The sequence below is a fragment of the Madurella fahalii genome (genome assembly GCF_045866475.1).
Source record: "Madurella fahalii IFM 68171 DNA, scaffold_5, whole genome shotgun sequence".
NCBI classification, from domain to species: domain Eukaryota; kingdom Fungi; phylum Ascomycota; class Sordariomycetes; order Sordariales; genus Madurella; species Madurella fahalii.
This window is the reverse complement of record NW_027263975.1, coordinates 3,821,772-3,848,425: the sequence shown is the minus strand read 5'-3', so window position 1 is coordinate 3,848,425 and position 26,654 is coordinate 3,821,772. Positions and strand designations below refer to the sequence as shown.

At 52.7% G+C, this 26,654-nt stretch overlaps 6 protein-coding genes across 6 annotated transcripts; 4 read left to right on the top strand and 2 right to left on the bottom strand.

Moving 5' to 3' along the window:
• Nucleotides 1-5,309: 5,309 nt before the first annotated feature.
• GT2_2 (Type 2 glycosyltransferase) lies at nucleotides 5,310-6,924 on the top strand (the record flags this gene model as incomplete). The annotated part of the gene is made up of 4 exons (XM_071065153.1): nucleotides 5,310-5,365; nucleotides 5,422-6,288; nucleotides 6,341-6,635; nucleotides 6,697-6,924. The coding sequence occupies 4 exons, from the start codon at nucleotides 5,310-5,312 to the stop codon at nucleotides 6,922-6,924; spliced, it is 1,446 nt and encodes a 481-aa protein (XP_070921254.1).
• A 1,134-nt stretch (nucleotides 6,925-8,058) lies between these two features.
• MFIFM68171_09733 (uncharacterized protein) lies at nucleotides 8,059-8,652 on the top strand (the record flags this gene model as incomplete). Its single annotated transcript, XM_071065152.1, has 2 exons — nucleotides 8,059-8,279; nucleotides 8,355-8,652. 2 exons carry the CDS (start codon nucleotides 8,059-8,061, stop codon nucleotides 8,650-8,652), a joined length of 519 nt encoding a protein of 172 aa, XP_070921253.1.
• A 518-nt stretch (nucleotides 8,653-9,170) lies between these two features.
• On the top strand, nucleotides 9,171-9,959 carry MFIFM68171_09732 (uncharacterized protein; the record flags this gene model as incomplete). Its single annotated transcript, XM_071065151.1, has 2 exons — nucleotides 9,171-9,456; nucleotides 9,520-9,959. The coding sequence occupies 2 exons, from the start codon at nucleotides 9,171-9,173 to the stop codon at nucleotides 9,957-9,959; spliced, it is 726 nt and encodes a 241-aa protein (XP_070921252.1).
• Nucleotides 9,960-10,455: 496 nt separating this feature from the next.
• Nucleotides 10,456-12,256, top strand: MFIFM68171_09731 (uncharacterized protein; the record flags this gene model as incomplete). Its single annotated transcript, XM_071065150.1, has 2 exons — nucleotides 10,456-11,734; nucleotides 11,793-12,256. 2 exons carry the CDS (start codon nucleotides 10,456-10,458, stop codon nucleotides 12,254-12,256), a joined length of 1,743 nt encoding a protein of 580 aa, XP_070921251.1.
• A 3,896-nt stretch (nucleotides 12,257-16,152) lies between these two features.
• MFIFM68171_09730 (uncharacterized protein) lies at nucleotides 16,153-17,246 on the bottom strand (the record flags this gene model as incomplete). Its single annotated transcript, XM_071065149.1, has 2 exons — nucleotides 16,153-17,040; nucleotides 17,103-17,246. 2 exons carry the CDS (start codon nucleotides 17,244-17,246, stop codon nucleotides 16,153-16,155), a joined length of 1,032 nt encoding a protein of 343 aa, XP_070921250.1.
• Nucleotides 17,247-18,326: 1,080 nt separating this feature from the next.
• On the bottom strand, nucleotides 18,327-19,589 carry MFIFM68171_09729 (Chromo domain-containing protein; the record flags this gene model as incomplete). The annotated part of the gene is made up of 1 exon (XM_071065148.1): nucleotides 18,327-19,589. One exon carries the CDS (start codon nucleotides 19,587-19,589, stop codon nucleotides 18,327-18,329), a length of 1,263 nt encoding a protein of 420 aa, XP_070921249.1.
• Nucleotides 19,590-26,654: the final 7,065 nt, after the last annotated feature.

Genomic DNA, 26,654 nt, shown 5'->3' with positions numbered 1-26,654 from the left:
TAGAACACAGCGATTTCTACGACTTCGCATCGTTGTTGAATCCTGAGCTCGTGCCGCGATTACTGCCGGAGGCTGGCAGTACGATAAGGCGGTGGATCGGGGGTCGGTATCAGCGTGAGTTTGCCGCTCTGGGACAAGAATTATCGTCAGTTCCGGCCAAAATCCACCTCTCACTTCGGTCTCTGGGCCTCACCAAATTCTTTCGGCTTGCTCGCGGTCCTTGCGCATTACCTCGACAATGAGGATCGCTCAAAGCGCGACTTCTCGCCTTGCCTCAGCTATCGTGGATTGTGTGGAGAGGTTCGATGTCGCTGGCAAGATTGGCCACTTTCAGTCGGATAACATTGATTTGAACGATCGCTGCGTGACTGCCGTGTTACGGCGACTTCGGCCAGAGTTGAACGCCGCCAGCCTCACCTCCCTCAAAGAAAAGCGGCGCGTTCGCTGTTTCGGCCACGTTATCAATCTTGTTGCCAAAGCACTGCTCGAGGGCGCAGATCGTGGCGTTTTACGAACGTTGGAGGCTGGCTCGCAGGAATGACTTTCTGCTGAGGAAGAACGAGATCTGCTAAAGCAACGAAAAGAGGGCCAATTGGCAAACTACACAATCTGGTCCATTTCATCAGGCGTAGCCCCTCAACATATCTCCACCTATTTGGGTTCCATTTGCCCGATCGAGGCGAGGGCCATGACCCTCGCCTCGATCCGGTATAGCTTTTGACAGTCGCGTAGCTGCGCCAATGCAGCCCCTGCCAGGAATCGCATCTCACGCTCGATGTCCGGGGCCCATCCCCCCTTTCACTGAGACATGCCGCAGCGCTTCTTCCTTTTCTGCTGTCCGATTCACCCAATTATCCACCCGGTAGCGAACTAGCCAAGCTCAATCCAATAATACCGTTCCTCATTCTGCTTCGCGGCAAGTTTCTCTGAGCGGACGTCGATCTACTTGCTGTCTGCCACACGGTCGTTTCGCTGTCTGCACAGTGGTTCATGTATGTTGGGCTGCAGTCCCGCTTGGGTGCAGTTCTAAGTCACTTCTAGTTGCCTTGCCCTCCCTGTCGATTGCCTTATCTTTTCCTGTCTGCGGAATTGGAAATTCTGCTGCTGGGCCGCGGCCGTTTGCGCTGAGTCTACTTAAAAGTGACAGCTCGAGCAGTTGCTTTGCGCCCCACTTTTCACTTCCCTTCCCTTCCTGGTCGGCATTCTTTTTATCTCTTCGCTCGCTCCGCGTTCTAGATAGCGACTCTATGCCGCGAGTGCTAGGGTTCGCCAACCAGGGAGAACGTATCTGCAGCCGACCAGAATTCCCTCTCATAAGAGTGATACTCCAGCATCGGGAGAAGACTCCAACAAGCTATCCTAGCTATCGTTGGCGATTGCATCTCGGAAGGCGCAAAGCAATACGATTTGGGCGCGAGACTGCCCGGCTAAGAGATACCGGGAGCGTGGAACCACTGTGGCGCGAGCCCCTGTGCCGGGTGGTGAATTGCATTATCCAGGATCATGACTTTTCCCCGAGCGACGCGGGGAGGTCTCTCCCAAGACCAGGACCGGGCAGGAGAATCCACCCATCCCAACTTGGAGAGGCGTCGCGAGGTGCTACCACTGCCTGGCCTCCCGGCCGTGGGGAACTGGACAGAGACAGGGTCCGCCACGTCCACCCTCCATCCATCCTCCATCCACAAGGTCGGATGCTTCCACCCTTCCAACTGTCCCTTGTTGAATACACGCCCATCTTCCCCACTACCTCCCTTGCCCTGGCAAGCCGCCCAGACACGGCGGAGGGGGTTCCGAATCCCCGGAAAGTCCCTCGTACCGTAGGTTCATATCCAAATATTGTGTGAACGGGGTCCCGGGGGACAGCTCAAGAGCTGAATGGCGGCGAAACATTTCTTTTTAGGGCGGCTGATGACCCGGGAGTGTCATCCCCTCGCGGCAAGGCCATGGATTCTGAATAATGCAATTCACCGCGGGGCCGAGTGGTTCATGATCCAGTGGTGTATATATGTCCCGCAGCTCCTGCATCCAGCGCGCTCAAAATGCACTTTTCTGCAAGCCACAATGGTTGCCTTGCCTGCCTTGCCCTCGACGTCCGGCACCATGTCACCCGTCTGTCGAAATGCAGGGCGACATCACTAGCGATCAACTGGCCCAGGAACTGCGCCAGGCGATTGCAGCATTCGCTATACCCTCAGCCTACCAGATTTTTCGCATTCTCTTCCCCTTTCTGTTTGGAGACAGCCCGGTACGGCCGATATATCCGCAGTTTAGTTGGTTCATTCTGCTCGGCGACTTCATTCTTTCCACGACTGGTGGAACTTACCTCGCGGTTCTTGTCAGTCACGCTAAGGATGGGCATCCCCGATATGCGCAGAAGCTCCTCTTTGGCTGCAGAGGCGTTGCCGTTTGGTCTGTGGGCGTTCTTGAGGTACTTAGGGTTTCCATTATTTTTTGAACACTACTAACTTATTCTCAGGTTATTGTAGTCAATCACGACCTTTACAACATTTACAGGAAGACCCGTCCTGCGCTGCCGGCACGGCTAGACGTTTTTGTTAAGGTTTCTATTACGCTTGGAATACTACTTCTCGTTTCGATTATTGGCCTGGGCATTTGGAAACTGACGCAGCATGGTGCTGAGTTTCTATGGGTTGCGCCGGCTGCTCTCCGCCTTGTCGTTTCTATGATCCTTCCTGCACTCTACCGGTTGCGTGTGCCATTGCGCGAGTTCAAGATATGGCTTACTGCCTGGCTGGTTCTCAACTTGGCGGCGGGAGTTGTATTGCCGACCGTAGCCACGGGTGTAACCACGGCGCTTGGGCTTGGTAATGGATGGGGCCATCTGGCTCAGTGTTTGTCTTCCTTGGTTGTTGTTTTGGGGTGCGATTTATGGAAATTACGGATATGGTGGAGGAAGCACCACCATGTGAAGCGATCTACGGCATACTATGCGATACCTTTGGCAAGCTTGGCAGGCACGACGGCTGGAAGAGAGGACAGGTCGAAAGACCTGGAATCGGCGGAATCTGAGTACCGGGCGGCTTGCCCGGGGATTCCGCGGCCACCGCATGTGCATATATTGGCGCAGGAGCGAGGATGGACGTGGCGAGTTTCCTGTAAGGCAGCGGATCACTGAGCACTCGTTAAATTATAGACACGGACGCCGCATTTCCTAATTTTATGGCGTTTCAATGTGATCCTCTATGGCCCTCGGACGATCCTTGAGACTCTCGGGACTCGTGGGAGTGGCCCGACGGGGGGCGGGATGGTCGAACTCCGGGTGAGAATGAGTGGCGCCCATTGGCGGTGCGGATCACGCCCAGGTAACGCAACTGTCAAACCACCCCTTCCCTCGTAGGCTCTTTCATTCCTCATTTCCCCGTTGTCGTTTCACTGTTTCTCACTCCTCTCCGGTGTTACCTCTCTGTCCGCCAGGGCGGGTTAACGAGCCTCTTGCTCCGACGCCGACTTCCCTGCTGTTGCTCGTTGCACATTCCTCAACACTGTCGTTGTTTCGCAGGTATCCCGCCTCAGCGACCGGGAGACACATCATTCCCCAGCAGTGGCCGGCTTAACGCTTATCTCTCACCCGCTTCGCAGACTCTCTGTGTACAGGGGCACTTTGCGCATACACTTCCAAGAATCCATCCAAATCTTTCTGACACCATTCACTTCCCGTCGCTTAATGGTTTACACGCCTATGTAGCCACCCACCGAAATGGGGCCCTCCAAAAATACTGGAAGGTCCGAATCCCCTAGCGTGGGACCAACACGCGCTCCCAAACATTCTGATCAAAGACTTCACCCTTATCAGCATTCCCGGCCACGATCCCGATCTCCTGCCAAAGACATATTCCGAACTGCCGCAGAAAACCTCTTAGGGGATATGGTGGATGATGAGATGTGTCCTTCTGGTGATAAAAAGAACACGCTTGTACAAAAATGCTCGTCACGACTCGAGTCTTCAAGCCTATCGCAAATTTTCCGATTTCGGCGTTTGTGTGAGCTTCCCTCGGACACGGTGGATGGGGGGGACACGTGGGACATCGGGCACATGTGGGACATTCAAGAGAGGTTTAAAGTGTATCGAGCACATGTGGACGATATCGCCGCTGCGGAAAAGGCTTTTGTGAGTTTCCTGTGAGATTGGCTGGTCAAGGGCTTACAATTACACAGATGAGCCTGTTCGAAGCCGTGAAAGCAGAGGCTGCAGCACTCCAACTCCAACCCCTGTTGAAGGAAGCAACAGAGAGCATAGGGGAGATCGACCACGCTTTGGCAAAGGCGAACTTAGCCGAAGCTTTGGTGGAAACAGAGAGTAGTTTTGCTGCGCTTGGGTTGGTGGGAGCTGCTGCATCTGCTAAGGAGACTCATGGGTCTGGTGGAGAAGGCGGCTTTGAGGCAACAACTTGGGAGAGCTGAGACAGCCACTCGGCGAGAAGACCAAGGGACACTAACCAACACTTTCTAGCCGGCGCGGAGATGGTAACCGTAGATCTCAGACAAGGAAAGGGCAATGAGGGCATTACGCGCGTGGGAATACAGGGTTTATTGTCCACACATATCGAAGAGTCAGAGTGCATGGCTCTCTCCTGGTGCCGACATTTCGCTAGGGTACGGCTGTATCTCGTAGTCGCTTGGTTCTCCGGCAAACAGTCTTATACATCCATCACTCGCCCCACTTCTCCGCAGCTCCCTCACGAAGTGTCTGAGTTGCCTTGATGTAGGGTGGCTCGCTACTTTTACTTTAGGACTAGTGTACCGTTAAGGATTCGTGAATCTCACCTGTGCCTTTCTCCAAGTGTATGATGTAATGAAGATCTTCTGCGACTTCTAAAAAGATGCACTCATCTTTCTCGTTAAGAAAGTCTGTGTTAGCGACGGTAGCCATGACGGCCAAAGGAAAGCGAGCGTGCTCTGGGGGAGGGGTTTTGGAGAAGCTCTAGGGAGAGTGGCTATTTGTCCTTAAACCTCGATCAACCCTTTTTCTGTCCGCAAGCCCCCTGTCTCTGTTCTTGGCCGTATTTTCCGGCCATAATTCCTCCGTACCCGCTCACGACGCGGTTCATTCTTATCTCACCACTCGGTCCATCAAAATGCATCCAGCGGCTTTCGCCTCGCTCCCCGCCTATTTCATTTTTTTTTTTTGTCTCTTTCAAATGAGCCCCCTCCATCGCTAGTCATATTTAGTTTCCGGTCCCCACCCGCCTCACTTTGAGCTCTTTTCCCCCATTCGTGTTGAGAGTTGAATTGATCGGCTAGCTTGAACTTGAGCCCCCGCAGGTGGAAGACCCATCACTGCATTCGATATGCCGGAATCTCTTCTTTTAGAAAATGTCTGGCTGATTTTCCACTTGGGTCTCTGGTACAGCATGGTCCTATATGTCATTCTATGATATCTGCTGGCTAACGGCCTTCTAGTCTTTACCGGTACCTGCGGCTTATAGTTCACTGCATCAGCTACTGGAGGTATAATTCGGTGTCCCCGAAACAAGAGCCTAAATACACGTCGAAGGATGTCACCGTTGTTATTCCTACGATCCATAACGACTTCCCGGAACTGAGGGGCTCGCTTCAAAGCATCCTGGCTTGCAATCCTGCGAAGTTGATCCTTGTGACTACCGCAGGAAGATACTATGCCCTGGAGAAGATGGTAGCAACTCTGCGGCCTAGCGACGACACGACAATCGTAACCCTCTACGTGGGCAAGGCAAACAAGCGGCTTCAGATGTGCCGGGCGTTGGAAGAAAAACACATCCAGACTGCAATAACGGCTCTGGCGGATGACGACGTAGAATGGCCACCAACCCTGATGCCTTGGCTACTTGCGCCATTCGAGGATGACAAGATGGGGGGCGTTGGGACTTGCCAAAGGGTGAAGCGTGTGGACGGCGATCCCATGACGCGCATATTCAACTGGCTTGGTGCCGCCTACATTGAGCGACGAAACTTTGAGATCTCTGCCACCCACAATATTGACGGAGGAACCTCTTGTATGTCCGGGAGAACTGGTGCCTACCGGACCGAGATCCTCAAGAGCTACGACTTCCTAGACGGATTTAAAAATGAGAAGTGGGGCAATTACATCCTCAACGCGGACGACGATAATTTCATAACTAGGTGGTTGGTGGCGCACCAGTGGAAGACCTGGGTTCAGTATAACCCCGAGTGTGAGATCGAGACGACGCTTGAGACGAACGTCAAGTTTCTCTACCAGTGCTGTCGTTGGGCGAGAAGCAACTGGAGGAGCAACTGGACCAGCCTCGTACATGAGAGATATGTGCTTACGCGCGTTGGACCCCATCCGATGCGGCCGTTCCTAACTAACCCACGCAAACAGTCAGCAGCCATGGTGCACATACGCCCTACATCTCGCTACCTTCACCTCCTTGGCATTCATTACGGACCCCCTCTTACTTCTCTCATGTTGGTGGGGAGCGGCGGACTGGGCGCCGAGGGTCCGATACGCGCTTTTGGGGGGTGAATTGGTCTTTATGTTTTGCTTCGCCAAGGTCGTGAAGCTCGTGGGGCTATTCCGCAAGAATCCCCGCGACATTGTCTTCCTTCCCGTGTCCATCATCTTTGGCTACTTCCACGGCTTGATCAAGCTTTACGCGCTCTTTACGCTCAAGCAGGTGGGACTCATACACTCTAGCAGTCACTTTGGTGGCGAAAGTTGCTAACAAAGAAGATTAGACATCCTGGGGCAGCCGGGCAGGTGGTGACGAGCACAATCAGTTCCGTCTGCAAGAGAAGCCGGCGCCCCACGAGACCATGACAACGCCGGCTGGTCCAGACATGCCAGACGCGAGCTATGCACTGAGCTCGCAGACACGTCGCGTGATGATATCTTCTCACAAGCACGACGCAAATGGGTGTTTGGACAGCAGGAGACCCATAAATCTGAGAAGCCAGGCTTCATAAACCAGCGCCCAGGACGGTGGGTTGGAATCTGTTGGAACCACTGCGCAGATGGATTTGACGTCAAGAATCACGATGTCAATGGAATTCAAATGATTGAGTTGAAGGCGTATCCCATTTTCCTTTTTTTTTGTATATGTAAAGATTGGAAGCGTTCCCGTTGCCGAACTTTCCTATGGGCTCCCCAAATGTGGCCATACAAGGCGGTAGAAGCGCTTTAGGAGTTATCTTTATCTGATCTCCTCGCGGAACCTATTCTCGTTGTTGCGGTTGGGGGTATTCCAGTTTGATACCCCGGTGGAGACAGCTCATGGATGTGAGTGCCTACCCGCACATACCAGCTAGAATTGGGGCTGTTAGTAGTCCTGAGACGGGCAACTGGCAAGCCAGCGGCCCGGGACAAAGACGAGGGCATACTCCCTTCGACCGTTATTGGGCGTGACTGGGCTCTTTTTGCTTGCTCTTGGTCCCTACAGTGCTACATACCATGTAGATAGGGACCATTCTTTGCAATCAGTCTTGCTTACAAGTTCTTGGGTCACTTCTAACAACTGACAGGTCAAAGAAGAGCGTCGTCGGGTTTGTCACATGCAGGCAAACCAGCAGTTTTTCCGGCAAAACTCAGCTTGGCTGGCGGTTGAAGTACATTTAAAGCCCTCCGCGGAGCTTCTTTTCTTGTCTGCCCGTCTGTCTGCCCGTCTCCTTCCATGTCCCCTCCTCCTCTATGTGTTGTTGGTGCCCTGCTTAACTTGCCACGCCTGAAATATATCTTCATCTGTCTAGCATTCTTCCCAAGGCGAGGCTTCTTTGATCCTTTTTCCCGTCGATTTTCAAGTTTATCGTACTTAGGGCATCCCGGTTGCCGCTCAGGTTCCTTGCTCCTCTCCGGCAGTGATGGAATTTGAGAGTGATTTCCTGCCGCCACATCTCGGCCACTACAGGTGGGATGCCAGCCTTACTCCCCCTAGCGGATCGCGATCAGTCACTGCAAGCCCCCGTAGGAGTAACCTCACCGCCGAGCAGCGGGAGCAAAAACGGCGACGAGGCCAAGCCCGGCACAATTCCAAACTGCAGGCCCGCGGTCAGAGAACAGACAGAGCGTCCTTTTCAATCTATTCGCCTACTACACTAGCTGACATGACGACTGCCGCCTCGAGCATGCCCATATACACGACCGCGCCGTCCCGGGTCACGATGCTCGCTGAGCCGTCGGCGTTTCAGTGCTTACCGCCATATTTACCCCAGCTTCCGGACCATAACCAGCCAAAAACGTTCACGAACCCTTACCCGCCGCAGTTCTACATGCCCGACTACGTCTACCCAACAACCACGGCCGCAAGCCTGCCATCGCACTATGAGTAAGTGTCACTTCAGAAGCCGCGGCGAGCGCACACTCCAAGGCAAGACGGATAGACTAACCTCGAACTCAGCAGCAGGCCAGCCGTGCCAGACCCGGACATGGGAATGTATCAGGTCTCTCCTCCGGTCATCCCAGGTTCGCAGGATGCGAATAGGCAGGTCAGAGTGGTGCACAGTCGACCCAAACCGCAGTGCTGGGAGCACGGATGCAACGGCCGCCAGTTCTCAACCTTCAGCAACCTTCTCCGACACCAACGTGAAAAATCAGGGCAGGCGACGAAAGCGATTTGTCCCAACTGCGGCGCCGAGTTTACCCGGACGACAGCCAGGAATGGCCACCACGACAAGTGCAAGAAGAAGAATTCGAACTAGTTAAACAAAACGCTGCGGTAGCCGGGGAAAGAGGGGGAAAATCATTAACGTTATATTATTTATATGGGTGTATACCCAGCGGCTGGTCGAGCTGGGGTTCGAGGCATCGCCAATTGCCTCTTTAGCTCCCTTCTTTTACGGTGATGTACAAAGGATTTGGCGTAGAGAAAGAGCGTGGCCAGTCTGGGAGCGGGAAAGCACACGCCTTGGTTCAAGCCCACGCCGGAATCGCAACCAACCCCCATTGTCCTAGCAACCCGGGTGATGTGCAAACTAATTAGGGGCGGCTGGGTGGTAGCAATCGTCCCGATTGACTTGCCGCGCTTCTTGTTTCGGACTAGCGTTATATAATAAAGCGGAATGTGCAGGGTATCGCCAAATAGGGGTAACTGACTCAGCAGACAGTGCAATGATAAAAAGCCGACTTGCAAGCACTCGGCTCTCCGTTGCTCTACCCTTGTATGTCAATCTCCTTTGCTGCACCTTGTTAGCTCTATTATTGCCTTCAGGTCAATGCAATGGAACCTCGGCTGGGTGGGCTTTCCGACGTCGATTCCGTTACCGATGTGTTTATCAGGGCGATGCCTGATGATCCCCAGTGGGACTACCGATTTCCAGGGCGTCATCAGTACCCTGAAGACCATTACAAATTCACAAGGATGCTAATCGAGCGCTTCTTGGATCCTACATATGATGACTGGGTCGTGGTGGTCAGGGAGGTCAGCCTCGAGCCTGGCAACGGAAAAAAATCGATCGTGTCCTTCGCCGTCTACAGAAGAAATCCCAGTAACGAGAGCCGGGACCGTAAGTTTCCCACCTTGTTGCCAGTCTAGCTGTTGTATGGAGCTTTTAGCTAACAGCTAGCAGCCTTTAAATGGGTCGAGGAGCACGGAGGTAGCACTCGTAAGGACGCTAACCACGAGCATTTCAACGCCTTCTGGGAGCGCCAAGTACAGGCCTATAATCAATACTTTGGAGACATGGGCAACGACCAGATCCACCTCCAGATCCTTGCCACTCTGCCCAAGTTTCGGTGTCGCGGCCATGGGTCGTCGCTTTGCCGGTGGGGCATGAGAGTTGTTCTCAAGGACCGCCTCGAGCGCATATCAGTTATGGCCAGTCCCATGGGCTCCACGCTGTACAGCTCGCTGGGGTTTAATACAGTCGATACGTTCTCTATCCAGGTGCCCGGCGAGGAGGAGAAGCTGGATCTGAAGGCTATGATGTGTCTACGGGAAACCTGCGTTCGTTTATTACAGCAAGCAAACACTGCTGATCGGGGTGTCTGGGGTGTTCGTGATGGCTGACGGGTGACATCTGTCTGCTAACTGGTGGGCGGCTTACCATCGTTCATCGTGAACGGCACCCTTACGAATTGAGGCCGACAATCTCTCAAGTATATTGAAGTATTGTTAGGTAATCTTACAAATACACTTATCTAACCTCCCCAGCCGAACTGCACGCTGTATTGGAGAAACGCTCGAGGGGAGAGGAGACAATGACTTGCATTGATTTCGGCGGGTGTGCCAATGTAAGGACGTGGCCCAAGGTCTCCAGCGACCCGATGATGTGATAATTGTAGCCACCCAGTCCTGTCTCGGCTGGGAGCACATACTCCCCAAAGATGGTGGCGCAATGGGTCTAAAAGACGTTGGAGACACCTCCTACATAACCCACAGCGGCGGGGGAATGTCCTCTTTCACCAGCGTCGCCACCATAACAACCGCATGCATATTTGTAAATTCCCTCACATACCGGCGTCCTTTCCTAGAACAGCTGCTCATCGTTCAAGAAATTACAATCATGGATCCTAAAGACCTTCTGCCGACCTGTAAGCCTGCATTCGAGAGGCTCCTTGGGAGATTCGGCAACGGGAGCGCGTCCCTGGGCATCCTGAAGGACGGCAGGGCGGACTACCTTGGGCTGGGCACGGGGACCACTATGCCAAACAAAGACACTCTCTATCTGATCTCCTCGATGACGAAACCTATTTTAGCCATTGCGGTCGGCATTCTGGTCTCGTCCGGGAAAATCGAGCTTGACGCCCCAGTGGGGAGCTTCCTTCGGCTCTGTGCGAAATGCAACCACCGCAACGGCGCTCCTCTACGGGTGCGCGACCTCCTTGACCACCGCTCCGAGTTTTACAGGTGCGACCGCCTATGGGAGGGACCCGACGGCAGCATCGGCATCCAGGACGGATGTGCGATCCTTGAACTTTATCAGCATCTCCCTCTTAATCAGAAATACAGTGAAGCGTCTGATTTCCGCTGTACGCGCAATTACAATAACCTCTGCTATGCGATGCTGGCAATGATCATCGACGCGATCCTCAGGCCCAGCGGAATGCGTTGGACCCAGCTGGTTCACACCGAGATCTTTGATCCATTGGGAATGGCTCGGTCAACCGCGGACATGAGCTGCCGAAAGCCAGACGGCAACATTGCGGATTCAAATTGCGTCCTAATCAAGGAGCAAGGGTTTAGCGATCTTCTAGGGGACGACGAGGATTCGGCTGCCGTCCATGAGAGATTTCTGGAGAGAGTTAAGAATAGCAACCAAGTTGCTGTTCCTCAGCCTGTCCAGCTTTCCAGGTGCAGTGACACCGCCACCTATATCGGAGCAGCTACTGGAATACGATCTACGGCTTCTGAACTGTGCACGCTGTTCGGCGCTTGCATGGCACTGATCACCAAAGGCGAAAGGCAGAACGGAAAATTGGCTAAATTCGAAGCCGGGGTTCTCGCCGTTGAGGATCATATTATAGATATGGTCCGAGACCCAACGTACGCCTATGCGGGTGGTTGGAATCCTGTCAATCTGCCATGGGACCAAAGCCAGCGAGCTCCTGGCGCTGACGGCGAGAACTACGGGCGACTACAAGCTGTCGCGGACCTCGGCATCGCGGGACTCCGGGACAAAAAGGACTTGTGGCCGTTCTTTCAAGGAAATCCTAGTAAGGATCAACAACTGGCGCGGTTCCACGGTGGTAACATGGTCGGGGCTACCTCGTTCGTCTTCATTATCCCCGCCTTGGGCTTGGCTGTGGTGGTTCTGTGCTCCGCAAGGAGCTTCCTCGTCGACGGTGCGAATATGATGGCGCTCACGCTGGCGGACAGTTTGTACTCTGGAGCGAAGCAAAGAGGGTGTTGAGATCCTTCTGGAGAAGGTCCACGTGAACAGCGAACACTGCGCCGCGCGGTACATGGTCGAGGTTGAGATATACCGGAGGGAGTTCAAGAATTACGAAAGCCAGTTCGCCGCCGTTGATCTGTACGGGAAATGCATAGGGAAATACGCGTTTACTGAGAATATCTTTCTCGAAATTGTGGCGGATGAGACTGGAGTTCATCTGCAGCTACGCTACCAGGGTGTCCAGTATCCTCTCAGGGTCAAACGGGGAAGTACTTCCAACAAGCTCACCATGTCATTTGCAAGGCCAATGGAGTTGGTACACAAGGCGGGCCTCGGCGGAAAATATTGGCTGAACCATAAGTTAGCTGAAATCACCTTTTTCGCTGAGCAAAGCTATGGTTACGATCGTCTCGTTTGGACATTTGAGGAGGATATTGGCGAAGAGTCCGCCTTCGTCAGGGTCAGCGGCTAGTCACGGGTAATCGACCGGAATCCTGAGGACACTTTGTGGTGCCTGGAGCACGAATTCTCTGTGCCAATGATAACCTTCTTCCAGGCGCTAACCTCTAGCGGTAAGTCTTCTACGCGGACCTGATCGACGTCGCGGAGCTAGTCGGTAACGCTTCGAGCCCGGCGGAGTATCGAGAACGCACTGTTTCCTGCAGCGGATGCGATCATGGCAAGGGAGGAGGGTTCACTTGTGACAGAGACGGTGTCGCTCAGCCCGCTAGTGTGAGGCATTCTGGAACCTCTTCCGACGTGGTGATGATGCATTGGAAGAGACGTGAAAGTCCCAAGCCCAGTGCAATGACGGCCTGTCATGAAATCGTACCCTACTTTCGGCCTAGCTATAGCTTGATCTGGTGATCAGCGCGTCTAGAGGGTGTTGGACAGAGGTTGCAAGCAAGCCCGACACGGCCGTGGATACTGTCCCAACGGGTGCTCTGACTAGGACTCCGACAGTGATAGCAGACGAAAAAAATGAATTATGAGACTATGAACAGTATTGCTTGCGTGAGGAACCCACTGGAGCGCACTGCGGTCCCTAGATATAGAAACTATCCGTGCTGGCCTTGCGCCCCTTTCGCCAAGGCAACCGGGCATTTGTCCCTCGGGGCAGGCCCCGCGCCATGACGTCATTCCCCTCGGGGCCCGGTGCCCCTCTGACTTGGACCCTTGGCCGATTGGCTCCCAGGTGGGTCCTAACACCCCAACCCCAACCCTAACCCTACGGGAGGGCTCGAGGTGGGGTAACCGGGTTCAGCTGCCGGTTGGTCCGTGCCTGCCCACCGGGTGGCCCAGTTTTGGCCAAACCAGTTGCTGAATGGGCCAAGATCTGGGCTGAAGCGCGGGCGGTTTTCGGGGCCTGGCTGGATTCTGGGGCTTAGAGAAGTGATATCAAGGTTGCATTAAACTACAGTACATACACGTCACGTTACTGTAGCACGCTCTAATACATGTTTGAAGATGGATAAGTCAAAGTTGATAACTAAAGCATTGCTTATCTATTTTCCTGGTGTTCGCTTTCGCTTGTTCGTTGGCATTGGCAATATATGCAAATAATGAGCAAAGACCACTAGATACACGGTTACGCCCAGACAGACTGTTCTAGCCAATCAATCAATTTGAACCCTCTCAAGCCGTTGGTCCTTTCAACACCCGGGAATGGGTCTTTGGCCGAGTCGCAGAGCGACCCAGATCCTGGTGTTGGAAAACCAACAGCCACGATTCCACGGTTATCACACTTTATGGGAGCTTACGATAGATGTTATAGATATCCGGAAGTTGCCAATTGAAGGCCGTGATCATTGTAATTCCTCCTTTTAAAATGGTTCTCTTCTTCCAACTAAGTTCGAGCTTTCCCAGACCCTGAAAAATAACTGCGTGCCAAGACCCCCTGAGCACTCTTGTCCTCTGGCGCACTTGTCTGCTCCAGGGTCCCGAGATTACCCAATTTTCCAACACCTGGATCCCCCTGAAACCTCACAGCAACGCCCTGCATAAGTCAAACGGATTGCAATCAATTAAGTCAAACGGAGCATTGCCCAAATCAAATGGTTCAAAAAACTGACCAATTCAAGGCCCTGGTGGCAGATTGATCCGGCTCCGGCAAAACTCCAACTTTAGGTTCCAGTCCGCCATGGTTCTCCCTGCGAGTTAGGTCTGTTATCTCGCCGTACTACATTGCAGCGTTCCACTACAGCCAACCAATCCACACCAGTTGCCGCCATAGGCCTAGCCTACATCGAGCTTCTCAAGCCTTGTACCGCTCCACATACGCTTCCCCTTCGACCAGAAATATGTCCGATATACCTTCGTGCGTGTGGGTCAACGAGCATGTCGCAGAACTCTCCTAAGCTGACTTCCCAAGTCTTTCCATCAATGTCAGCTCCTTGAACCACATTCTCGCACTGATTGCCGACTGTTGGGGCAATGTAGACCGGCATGGCGTCAATACCAATTGGCCGGACCTTCCCGGAGACTACGAAACCAAGGTTGTCAGACCTTCCGATTTTGTATACTCCTAGGGTACCAGTCCAGGCGCAGAGACTTTTGTCCCAGGTGTATGACGCCTGTCCGCCGTTAGAAACCCTTAGCTCTACCTCTTCGAGAACAAGCAGAACACGGCCGCTCTTGTACATGTTCAGTGATGGTCCGTGACCTGCTGGGCGCCTTCGTTTGATTGGAGGCCCAGAGTCGCGCCCGTCATCTCGATCGCTCTGCGCATTCGATTTGGATGCCGAATCGTTGCGTTTGCGTTTGTTTCCGGGAGACTGGGGGGACTTGCCGGGAGGAGGGCTACGCACGGGCTCGTCATCCCCGAGAATGTCGGTCAGATCGATGATGACGGTTTGGGGCTTCGCTGCTTTCGGAGTATTATCGATCTCGCTAGCCGCGTCCTCCCCCCTAGCGTGCTGGTCGCTATGAGAAGAGCCATGCGCTGGTGACGGATAGCCTCGCTCGACGCCGCTTCCGGCTAGGGACCCTTTTTGAAGCGCTTGAAACCGTTCTTGAATCAAATTTTTAACCGGTTTCTGTAGTTGGTTAGCTAAGCTAGTACAGGGACGAATATACAGGGGGATTGTGGGATTGCTCCCCTGCCTGAAGATGCTCACCTTTTGACCGCATAAGTTTCGACCCAACTTTTTCTCTAAACCCTGCCGAATCTCCCTAGAAGTTACTCTTTCCAAGTCGGCAGCGGTGAGGAGTTCATCGATATAGGTAATGTAATGCTGAATATCCTCAGCTACAAACGTTTAGCAGCTTGAGACTCACAATGGTTAACTTTAGTTTGGGCTGATATACCTGTGAGAACCTCGATACTGCTCTCGCGTCCACAGTCTGGCGTAACACCGTTTTCTCCAGGAGAAGCGCATGGCTGAGTTAGTGAGTCTGCCACAGTGGAACCATCGTTGGCGTATTGGGGGGAATCAAAAGCAGCCGGATCAAAGGCCCGAGACCCATTACAGGCATCTTCAACATCCATTAGTAGCGAGTGGTCTACTGCAGTGGGGTCATGGCTGTCGGTGTGGTTGGTGACCTGATCAGAATAGTTCGCTTCCCGAGGGGTATTGTCAGAATTGCTCGGAAGTGAGTATTCTGGGGTGGGCTGATCCGAGTGACACTGGTCGGACTGGGTGAGAAGCTCTGTAGCCATCATAAAACAATGAAGAGAGACGATAAGAGGAAGGTAGGTGAGAGGGAAATGATGGTGGGGAGATCGGTGATGAGACAACAATGAAAGGAGGACGACGATGAGAGGAGAAAGAGAGGAAAGGAAATGACAGGTGCAGAAAGAAGGCCAGGTCTAAATACTTTGATGTAGGTGTTGGCTCCCTCAGCAAACTCTGAAGCCTCACTGCCTGGCTGAAACTAACTGGTCCACATGATGCTGTCGCCGCTCAGGGGTGACACTTGCTGCACCACAGACGTTGGGCTGTGGCAAAGCGGCCCTGCCTCTTGGAGGAAACCCATCAGCCTTCCAGGCCCTGGGTGTGTGTGGAGCGGTACTTGAGCAGCTCAATGTGGGCTAGGCATGGCTCGCTAAGGGGTGGCTCTGCATTAGAATGGACATGGCCAGGCGACGGATTCAAGAGGATCGACTTGTCAAGTAAGGCATTTTCAAAGGCACCCCTGGATGTCCTCGAGGTCAGCGGAAGGGTTTTGAACCCCCCGTGACGGCTTTGCCACCATGCCTTTATGGCAGCCTCAGTCATGGAGTCTAGGGGAATGGAGGCATTCAATACGAGGAGCTGTGACCATGATGGTCATGGGCAAGCGTCCGCCCGTTGACAAGAGGATGCCAAGCGGAGTTAGTAGACTCCGGATGCAGGTAGACATCAGGGCAGATTCAGCTTACATGGGCGTCTACCGCTTTTGCATGATATGGCGGAGTGAAGGCAACATCATGTGGCCGGTGCAGACACCCGTGCAGAGGATCAGGGATTGGATCCCCCTTTCGACGTGCAAGGCCTCGGTAAGGGTCCCACCGGGATGGTGCTCTAGGAGAATTCCCCGCAACACACGAGGTGCCTCCTGCTGGGGGTCGATTGTTGTACCGTAGGGGTTTCTTGAGACAACGGCGGCGATGAGTCGTATGATATTGCCCTGGCCACCTACTTCTTCGAGGACCTGTAGTTCCTTCTCCAGTGCTTGACTATCCTGGGGCATATACAACAACCGCTCTACTTGCTTCAGTATATATGTTTGCTCCCCTTCAGACTTGATTCGGGCAGTGAAGACCGCCGGGCTAATTTGATCAATCGGATAGACTTCTGACAAGTCAATCTGGCGCGTGCCAGTACCAGTATAGGAGGGATATCGAAACCGGGCTGGGTCTTCTCGTGCGTTAACCCAGAAGCCGTCGGACTTTGTAGCAAATGGGTGGCCGTTCGGAAGGTGGGAATGAACAAGTCGCATGGCCGTGTTGTTCCTGTTTGCGCTGATGGAAAACTCTGTGACTGTGTCGTCCAACAGTGGCAAGGAGTTGAAATCAATGGCATGGCAAAGATCCACCAGGGCCTTTTTCCGTGCCGGCAGTCCAGAAGCGTCTCCAAGCCTGTGTTCGAGGACGACACGAACATGCCAGCGATGAAGGTCATGCCTGATTGCCACCAGCTGTAGGCTATGACCTGGAGGTTCTGTTCCCCTCTCGTACTCGTCGTCATAGCATCGCCGCGGGAACTCCAGGAACCAGGCAGCATGTTCAATTGTATGAGATCGCGGGGGTTGCGGGGATGAACGTTGTAGAAGGGTCTGTCATGTTTTTAATTAGCGGCGCTATATAAGCCACCGGATCTAAGTTATCTGGTGCTGACCTTAGGCGAGTCTTGCTGCTCGACATCGTGGGGTGCTGCCGAGCGGCGATTGAGCAGGTCCGAGACGAATGACCACGCGCTGATTACCCAGGACTGCAGCATGGCGAGAACACGCCCGAGAAGACACTCAGGGACTGTGAACATATGCAAGATCGCCCCGATTTGGGGTCGGTCGTGCGAGGCGCTTTCGGAAGCGTTGAGAGGATGGAGGACAATGCCAGACCTTGGGCGAAGGACAGGGGCTGTAGGACCAAGCCCGCTCGTTGGGGTCGGACGGGACGTGAAGGAGCTTCGAGGTAGCCCCGTTGATTCCGTACGGATGCGATCGATGGACAGGCCGGCCTCGATGCGCCTCAAGGCACCTGGCTCGCACTTTTTGCTCTCGCCTGACGTGGCGTGCCCGACGCGACATGTCGCTCACTTCGCGCCTCGGCCTTCTGTTATCAGGTGGGGTAACCGGGTTCGGTTGCCGGTTGGTCCGTGCCGGCTGATGGGCGCTCCGCACAAGCCAGATTTCGTAGATACAGATCAAACGGATCTCCCAAGTGCGGTCGCAGATTTGCCAAAAAAAAAAAAAAAAAAAATGGGCCAAATCGGAGCAAATCTGAGCTGATCTGCGCATCTGTCTAACTTGGCAAATTTCCAGGGCCAAATTGGCCCATTCTTGGACACCCATTCTTGGACACCCATTCTTAGACACCCTAGCAGAGCCCTCGGTGCAATTCAAGGCCGGCCTGAATCTGTGCCATGGATCTGCCTGCATGTAAGACTTACCTCTGATGATATTCTTGCTAGAAAACTCCGTGGTAAGGTATACTGATCCTGATTAAGGGGACGTGGGGACGCTACAAAGACAGGTGGCTAGGGGTGGTTAACAGTTATCGGTTTCCCAAGCGCTTATCTTTGCTAGTCCTCTCATGCAGCCTGTTCGTCAAGTCCATCGGACGGTTCATGGACGCACGACTGGATCCGTGGGACTTCTACCACAATAATAGATTTGCTGAGTATAATGTATAAAATGTATCTGTATAACGTTAGGGCTAAACTAAACTATTCTAGGGGTCCTGCTCTTTGCAAACAATAGAGCTACGCGCAAAAGGAAACACCCCAATAAAGGAAAGCGAACAAGAAAAACGAGTGGTTAGTCCCTCCTTCATAAGACAAGTAAATCAAATGACTATCGACAAGCTTATTCGGAAACCAACTTAGAGATTCTCACACCTATCACGCAGCAGCAGCGGCCAACTTTTCCTCCTCCCAAGCCGCAATGCAATCTCGCTTTTCGTCTCTAGAGAGGTCTGCAAAGTCTTCAACGCCTAGCAGCTCAAAATAGTTTGCGAGAAATTGATCTTTGAGCTCGTCCAAACTCTTTGTCTTGGATTGAGGAGATTTGGACGACTTCGCGCGAGTTGACCGAGATGGCGACGATCGGCCGACACCCAGAGACTTCTCGCGATGCTTCCGGATATGGCTTTCGGCAAGACCAGCAGACGGCGACCGACTCTTAGCCGGACGATTACCGGTTTTAGCTTCCATGTATCTGTCCTCGGCTTCCACCGCGGCTTCATAGATTGCGAGGTCAGCATCTTTCTTGCCCCACCTGTCTCGCAGACAGCTTCGCGGCTCCCAGCTCTTCTGGATGCTCTCCCCAATTTGCCAAGCAATCAAGACATAAGTAATAGTATTCCTCCAGTTGTTTACCAGATCGGGATTGATGTCATCCAGATCGTTACGAGAGGTGCGTGTACCCGCGCTCTTCCACGCCACCCCAAAGATTCCACGGATGTGACGTTTCGTATACTTGAACTTGCCGTTATCCAACCGCTCGTCACCGTATCTATTCTTTGGGTTGGACACTTTTTCTTCTGCTGGCAGGTTGTCCTCGTATTCTGCCGGATATGCAGACCGCTCGATACGATACCTTGCAGCGCTCTTCTTCCCGTGCATGTTGATGAAATCGGTTGATCTGCCGCTGGTCCAGCCAACAGTCTTGGCGTCCTTCGCGGGCTGGGTCCCAGGGAAAGTGAACAGTGCCTTGTGGTTTTCCTCGTCAAAGAACGCCGCTGAATCGGAGTCGGAGTCGGAGTCAACGTCGGGGCCATCGCCTACGAACAACGCTTCGTCGCTAGCCTTGTTGTTTTGCTCCGCTCCTACCTTTGCCTTTTCTTTCTCTTCCACCTTCCCCGTCGTGCTTTCTTCATCCTCTTCCTTCTTGATCACGACTTCCTCGCCCCCCTGTCCTTCGTTCCTTGTCGTGTCATCGTCTTTATTCTCGTCCGAATTGTCTTGTCCTTCGTCGTTATCGATATCCATAGCCTGCAATTCCTCAGCAGTCAATGCCGCCAACTCCTCATCTTTTTGCTTGAGTGCCTCCTCCAGTCTGGCAATCTGGTCTTTCTGTCCCTCCTTTTCTGCTCGCAGCAACCTGTTTTGTATTAACTTCTTGTTTCTCTGGGCTTTGCCAGCGGCCTTTTTTGGGGCTGCCATGCTGTAGATGTTTCGATGGATAAGCAAGAATGTGAAGAATTGATTGATTGATGATTATGCTAACGTACAGCTCGTTGATAGATACGGTAGTCAACTATTTATACCTTTGCGTCGTCTCAAAACCAGGTTTAAGAAACTGCAAACTAATGGACCAAAACTTGCCCCCGGTGACAATTCCGCACCCATTCAATTCGGGTCTTACCATGGTCCATTTTGGGGCCCGTCTTCGCTAAAGCCTAGTAGACGGGGTACCAGTTTTGGGTTCATGACTGAAACAGAACCTGCCGGGCCACAACAGATCACGCATATGAAAATACCCAACGTCGTAAGCTCATTGTACCAACGAACAACGTCCCGTGAATTTTGTACAGTATAGATAGATGGATATAGATCCACATAACTTTCTTGAAGGCTGCTTCTCTCGAACTACCCTATCGTTCATGCACCCATCGTTACCTTACAGGGCCGACGCCAGCTCACGGACTTCCCACCTCGGGGGTAATGAGCAGAGAGCTTGATGCGCCTGCGCTTTGCGCCTTTGCCTGCCAACCCATTAACCAAGAAATGATAACATACGTTGCCAATTTCGCATCGACAGTTACCCACTGTAACCAACCGGCAACACAGCTTCTACAGGCCGACCCCGGCAGCTGCAAGGGATTACCTCGAACACTACCCTACGACGTGTCCTTGCTTCCATGCTTGGGTAGCTTCATCGAACATCTGATCCGGGCCTCTGATACGAGGGTTATGACGTTAATGGGGGCACATGTGTACCTGGGCAGACTCAAGTCTCGACTGCCGCCGCTGGCTACGGGCCGCTATGATACGAACCATCGCATCTTCCTAGCTTCAATCATTCTAGCAGCGAAGTATCTCCATGACAATTCGTTCGCGAACAAGTATTGGGCTACGCTTGATGTCGTTAGTTCAAAGAGACAAGGCCTAGGCTTCAGCTTGAGAGAGGTCAATCTCATGGAGATCCAGCTACTGGATCTGCTGAGTTGGGACTTGCGGATTACATTAGACGATCTTTGCACGGTATCCGAGCCATTTATCACCCCTATTCGCGCTAGAATCCAAAGACGTAAAACCCGAGACGTCTTACTCCGCTCCGCTTATCCGTGGATTTGGTCCCCGATACAGCATTTTCAAGTGCTCGGACGGTCACAGTCTAGCCGCGCTTTGCTCCCGAACAGCATGGCTCACACTAAAGACTTTTTCCCAAAGGGGTACATACCGCCGGAGAAGTCTATTCATCATAGTTATGGGGAGGAACTAAGAGAGCACAGCGATCTCAACGCAACTCAATACGAGCAAGTACAGTTCCCTAATTAAGGGGCCCGATACAGTAGTAAGCCTTTCTGGGCCGGGGGCAGGTTTCACAAACATAACGGTTTTTTATATTATTAAGCAACGGCTGTTCAATCGCTATATACGAAACATTTAGGCAAGGCCTTAACCGTTTCTATCATGAATCTCAATATAGTCTACAGAGCTACTTAACAACGTTTTACCGGACAAATCGCCGAGTCCTTTGTACGTGTCCTGAAATACAAGACCTTGTCTAACGTTACAGCTATTTCCCTATTTCTGAATCATCTGTTCATAACTAGCCTGCTCGCATCATGTCCTCGTGTAAGATATTCTAAGTTGGATCTCTTTGGTATTGGCCCTAGATACAGTGCCACCTCTTATAGCTTGTCTAATAACTATTGTCTAGATAAGTAGGGCCGTGGCCGTAAGAATCAGCCCTGGAATCGGGAGACACGTCATGCTCAGCTTTCCGGTTCATTTGAGTTTCTAGACCTTGAACACTTAGTCGACGCCGGGGATGGTGCTCGTGATCTTTGTATATAAACCTGCCGGGACTTGAAGAAGCGACCGCACTTTGCGGTCCTAATTTCGGGCGAAGACTGTATTGACTTGGCAATACGTGGTGTAACATCGTCTTCATCTGGCTCTTGCTCGGGAGGACGGGCTCTGAGCGGCGCTACGAAGCAGCAGCATGCAAAATGTTTCATAGTTGATACGTAATTTGATTTTCTAGATTTCGGCGGAATGCCCGGTCGTGGTATCGCGACCCTAGTGGCTGGTTTTATAATCAGACGCCATCAAGGCCAAGACCCAACTTCGGTTCCATCCGGGGACGCCGTCTGCTACCCGATGCTCCCAAAAGTAGGCTCTGACCCAAGAAGGTGTCCCTATGCTCTGCTACAATTGTACACAAGGTCTCGGGAAAGTTGACTATCTACGCGTGCAGAGGTCCAGGCACTTGCAATAGCATTTGTATATTGCTTTGGACTTGATAGGTCCAACATGCCCCCCACGGTTTGCATCACGGTGGCGAAGAGCGTTTTGGACTGAAGGGGTATGATCTTCCACTTAGAACAGGGGATTGCTGACAAGGTCACCCCTTCGTTCGCGAAAAAAGCAGTCAGCGCCGCCCATTGCTCGGGGGTCGGATCGATATGGACTTTTCCTAGTTGTTGTTAGATTGTTGTACGATTGAAGGGGGAAATGTTACCCGCCAGTGGCGCTCAACAGTGCCTCAATGTCGGTGATGAGTTGATTCGACGGGTCCAGTCCTTGAAGGCTATCTTAGCGCAGCCTGGCTAGAGAGTCTTCATACATGTCAATAGGTTCGATCACGAAACCAAACTTCGTAATCATCGACTCTTGACAGCGACTCCGGACCTGGTGCCAAAGTGTCATTTGGGATAAGGCGGCCGCCTCCCTCAGGAACTGCCCCTCCAAAGCCGCTCTCTCAAACTCGGTGTTCATGTTGTCTTGGGAGTACGGCAAGTAACACAGTAATTCGGAATGTAGTCGTTTGCTTGGGAAGCTCTGGAAGGCAGCAGAGAAGCGATGAAGCCAGGAAGAGAAGTGTAGGCGGCCGAGAAGGAATAAATAAGCGTCAAGCGGATCCACAACTCTGGCAGACTACCAAATTGGTCGGATGTGCGCAGGTGTGGTGGGAGGAACCTTTTGAGACTAGCAACACACCGGGTACTTTCCAGAATTTCTCCCGGGGTGGATTAGCCTCCGCTCCTCTGCCCTTCATGTCTTAGCTGTTGGTCCGTCTACTTGCCGATGCCGACCCTCGGATGAGGCTCTGCCAACAGTATGGGCCATACAACAAGGCTGCGTGCCATTCAGCGATGGTGCATTCTTGCCCGAGCATAATGTGTTGTTGTCACAGACCCCGGTGGCCGCAGAGATGATCGCTGCAGCGAAACGATTAAGGGAAAGGGCGACGCCAGGCAAATTGTTGCTTGAACGAAGACACGTGTACTCGGTGCAGACCAGGTGGCCGCAGAGGTGATCGCTGCAAATGCCCAGGACAAAACTGTAGAAATTTTGCACAACTGATGTGAAATTGTGAATGTTGATTGTTAACGGACTTGTTTAGTCCAATCAAATCACAGTACGAACCACAAGTGCGGGGGGATAAGCATTAAGCTTTCTGTGGAGAATGAACGCAAAATTGGTTGACACCACGGATGCTCGCCGGGTGCCAGTCCGAACCGGGAAAGCGCCAGAAGTACGGACGAACATTGGCCCGACGGGACACGTGTCAAGCCAAGCGTCCCAACCGGCTTCCACAACCTGCTTAAGACTGCCTTCAACCTGCCTTCAACCTGCCTTCAACCTGCCTTCAACCTGCCTTCAACCTGCCTTCAACCTGCCTTCAACCTGCCTTCAACCTGCCTTCAACTTGCCTTCAAACTTCAAACCCGGCCTTCATACCTGGCTCCTCCTCTCCACTTAATTTCTTGACCCGCATCAGATGGAACAAGCTAACACTACAGAAAGTGGGCAATTATCGGACCAGGTCTCATTCCTTCTCAAACAGCTGAGTGGTTTGGAACGTGGCCCGAAAGGATTGAACAATTTGTGGAAAAACGCTCAACAAGCCGTACCGAACTCAGTGGAGAAAACGTTATTGGAAGCTGGGTTCGGAGTTTGGCTAGCGTACATTTGCGCGAAACGTGGTGCCGAAAAAAAAGAGAAATTTGCTGGCAAAGCTGCCTGCCGCGATTTGGTTGCCAACCTTGGAACACAACCTCCTGAGTACCTGAAATCGCTAGCAGCGGCGGTGGCAGGCGGGATTGGTCCCAGCATCGAGGCCAAGGTCGAGGAATTGAAGGGGCGTATAAACCCAGATGTGTCTCAACAATCCAACAAAAGACAACGTGAGTGAGCTGCTGAGCGCTTAATATCACTTTGCTGATACCGCTTAGGCACAGCAGACAACAATTCTGCCACATCGGAAAGCGGAGACCACCACCCCATCCAAGGGAGCATTGGTGATTTCCCCAGGTACCCCGCCGACTTCCAGCAGGTTCTCGTCAACGTATCTCTCGGTGCCTTGCACGTTTTTCCGCCAGATTTCTCCGACATAGTTAAGCGAGTGCCTGACCCTAAGGATGCGAATGGGCTAGTAGCAGCCATTGCGATGTCATTCCCGAGAACTGAATATGCTGACAGGATCGGGTGTCAAATGACCATAGAGATCGCGGAAAATCAAGTGGAATGGGTTGTTGGAAAGTTGTTCGGTGTGCGAGTAGAAACAACAGAGGGGCTCCGATACATTCGCATGCCTGGTGGAGGTGCTCATGTGCTTCCGAATCCGGATCTCATCATTCGGGGCTGTCCATTTGCGGAAATTCCATTCTTTGGACCCGAGCTACAGGACGCGATCGAAACGAGCCCTGTATCTCGAGAAGACATCAAACTGCAAGCGAATAGGGCTAGGGCCGTATCGGTACTCATTCGTCATCAGGCAAACCAGGGTGCTCAGATTTGTTTGTCACTCGGGTTATGGCAAGGGGCTGGGATCAAAGGGGAGCTGTACAATACCTAGTCATCTACCTATTCTTCCTTCACCTTTCCCTCTCCGAAATACAACTTGGTACCCCTTTCCACCGTCGCCTCCCCATCACATATAGGATGTCTTTCGATTACAGTTATCCCATCCGTGCCGTATTCCAAAATGGTGCATTGTTTCCAGTAGACTCTCTGGCCCGATCCTTCAACCCTACGAGGGCCCTCCTTAACGTCGTTGAAGAACTCGTCGCTTTTAGTGAGCGTCTCTTTGCGAAATGTCTGACAGACGTCAGCACAGACCTCAATTGCGGGGTAGAGACGAACCATTGGTTTTTTTGTAGCCGATTCACGGCGGGCTGTCTCGAATAGACAAAAAACGAGGCGATGGACGTAGGCGCTGTAGGTCGGAGGAGAATTTGACAACTCGTGCTTAGATGGGAGTGTTCAAGTAAAATACTAGGCATCGTGAAGCTTTCAAGAGCATGAGCAGCTTAGAGATTCTTACAATCGCGGAAGGCCGTGAGGCGAAAACTCTTTTGGGCAGAAACTGCCCAATATGGACCCCACATCGCACCTCGACCGGATAATTATCGGCCGGGCGACGGGAAGAGTATGCGGGGTTCTCGCACATTTAGCCACGGCCGGAAGAAGGTTTCGGTTGTAGCTGCCAAGGGGGATGCAAGGAAGGTTGGGGGGAAAGCCTGCAGGGAAGGTTAAGCCTGCAAGGAAGGTTAAGCCTGCAGGGAAGGTTAAGCCTGCAGGGAAGGTTAAGCCTGCAAGGAAGGTTAAGCCTGCAGGGAAGGTTAAGCCTGCAGGGAAGGTTAAGCCTGCAAGGAAGGTTAAGCCTGCAGGGAAGGTTAAGTCTGCAGGGACGTCAGCAGAAAAAAAATCAGCTGCAAAGAAGTGAGGCTACCGGGACTGGACAACCCTGCTCGCGGCACCGGATCGAGCTTGACCTACATCAACGGCGACGCCATCATGCACAGATAACAGGAGCTGCCTCATTACCTGGGCCCAAATGTACACTTATTTGTGCACAGCCGTCTTTCAGGGCACCTTGTCCTTCAGGCTTGCCATTTCCATCAACTGGGATGTATATCTAAGGAATAGGAGCACTTTACCTCGTGGCAAACCCACCGTGTAGCTACGCCAGATGGCATAATGCTTTAGAAGACAACTGGCTTCCATCCCTGTAGGTCAAGTTTAAGGGTTCGGGACTTCGGTTCTAACCCCTGGCTACTCACGCCGATGTTCCTGTCGCAGGAGTGAAAGCAGACCATCACGTCAAGATGTTTATCATGCACGTTGGTTCGCGGAGATCGCTCCACGATAAAGGCACAAAAATCTGTATTGCGCTGCGATCCCTGTCCACATATGCGCCCAGCCAGTTTCGGTTGCCGGATAGGGGGCTGGCTGAAGTCCTCACGACGTTTTAGTGGTCAATGGCTTCGCCCTGGTGTATTGGCAACGTGAAAGTGCCTGCTTGTCCTACATGATCGGCGAGGGAACGCCGGGAGAAGGTGTGTTACGAATTGTCAACGGCAAAGTGACATTGGGGATCAAAGGCAAAGCATCCAAGGGACGGAGTTTAGCTGGGGAGCGTCCGCACAACCCCCTCAGTCGCCTGACCAGTTCGTATCTAAGCTCACCAGTCAGCGGGTATAAGAATGCTCCATTTCCCATCAAGAATCCACCCATCACCAACACCACCGCCACCAGCACTCTAGCCTACCTCCTATGGTGTGAATGCATTAAACAGGCTGATATTACCGATTCGGAGTTTTGTGCCTAGTTCTGCGACCGTTGTTAAAAAGACCCATCACAACCACCCACCCGTTGTTCTTCGGAGGACCTAGTCCCCCAGGTGAAGGTCCGCAAATTGCCTGAGCCTTTCAGAGCGCCAACTAAAATATCGCCCGTCCCACAGGTCTAATCCCTCTTCAACAGCTACTCGGCAGATATAACTGCCTCGAAGAACAGCGTTGCGACCCCCGACCCTCGGGACATCAGCCCGTATCATCGCTCTCCAGGTAAGAGTATCCCGTCTCCTAGAGCGAGGTAGGGTGGTGGCCCAAGACTTCACAAGGATGTAGACTGACCTGTCACAGGCCTATCCATCTCACCACCTCTGCTCGCAATCACCCCAAGCCTCAACAAGGATCATCAGTACAGTCTAACAACAATCGTTCTGTCTTTGATCGCTGAGATTCCGCCCCAAAAGTCACTTCGCGGCTT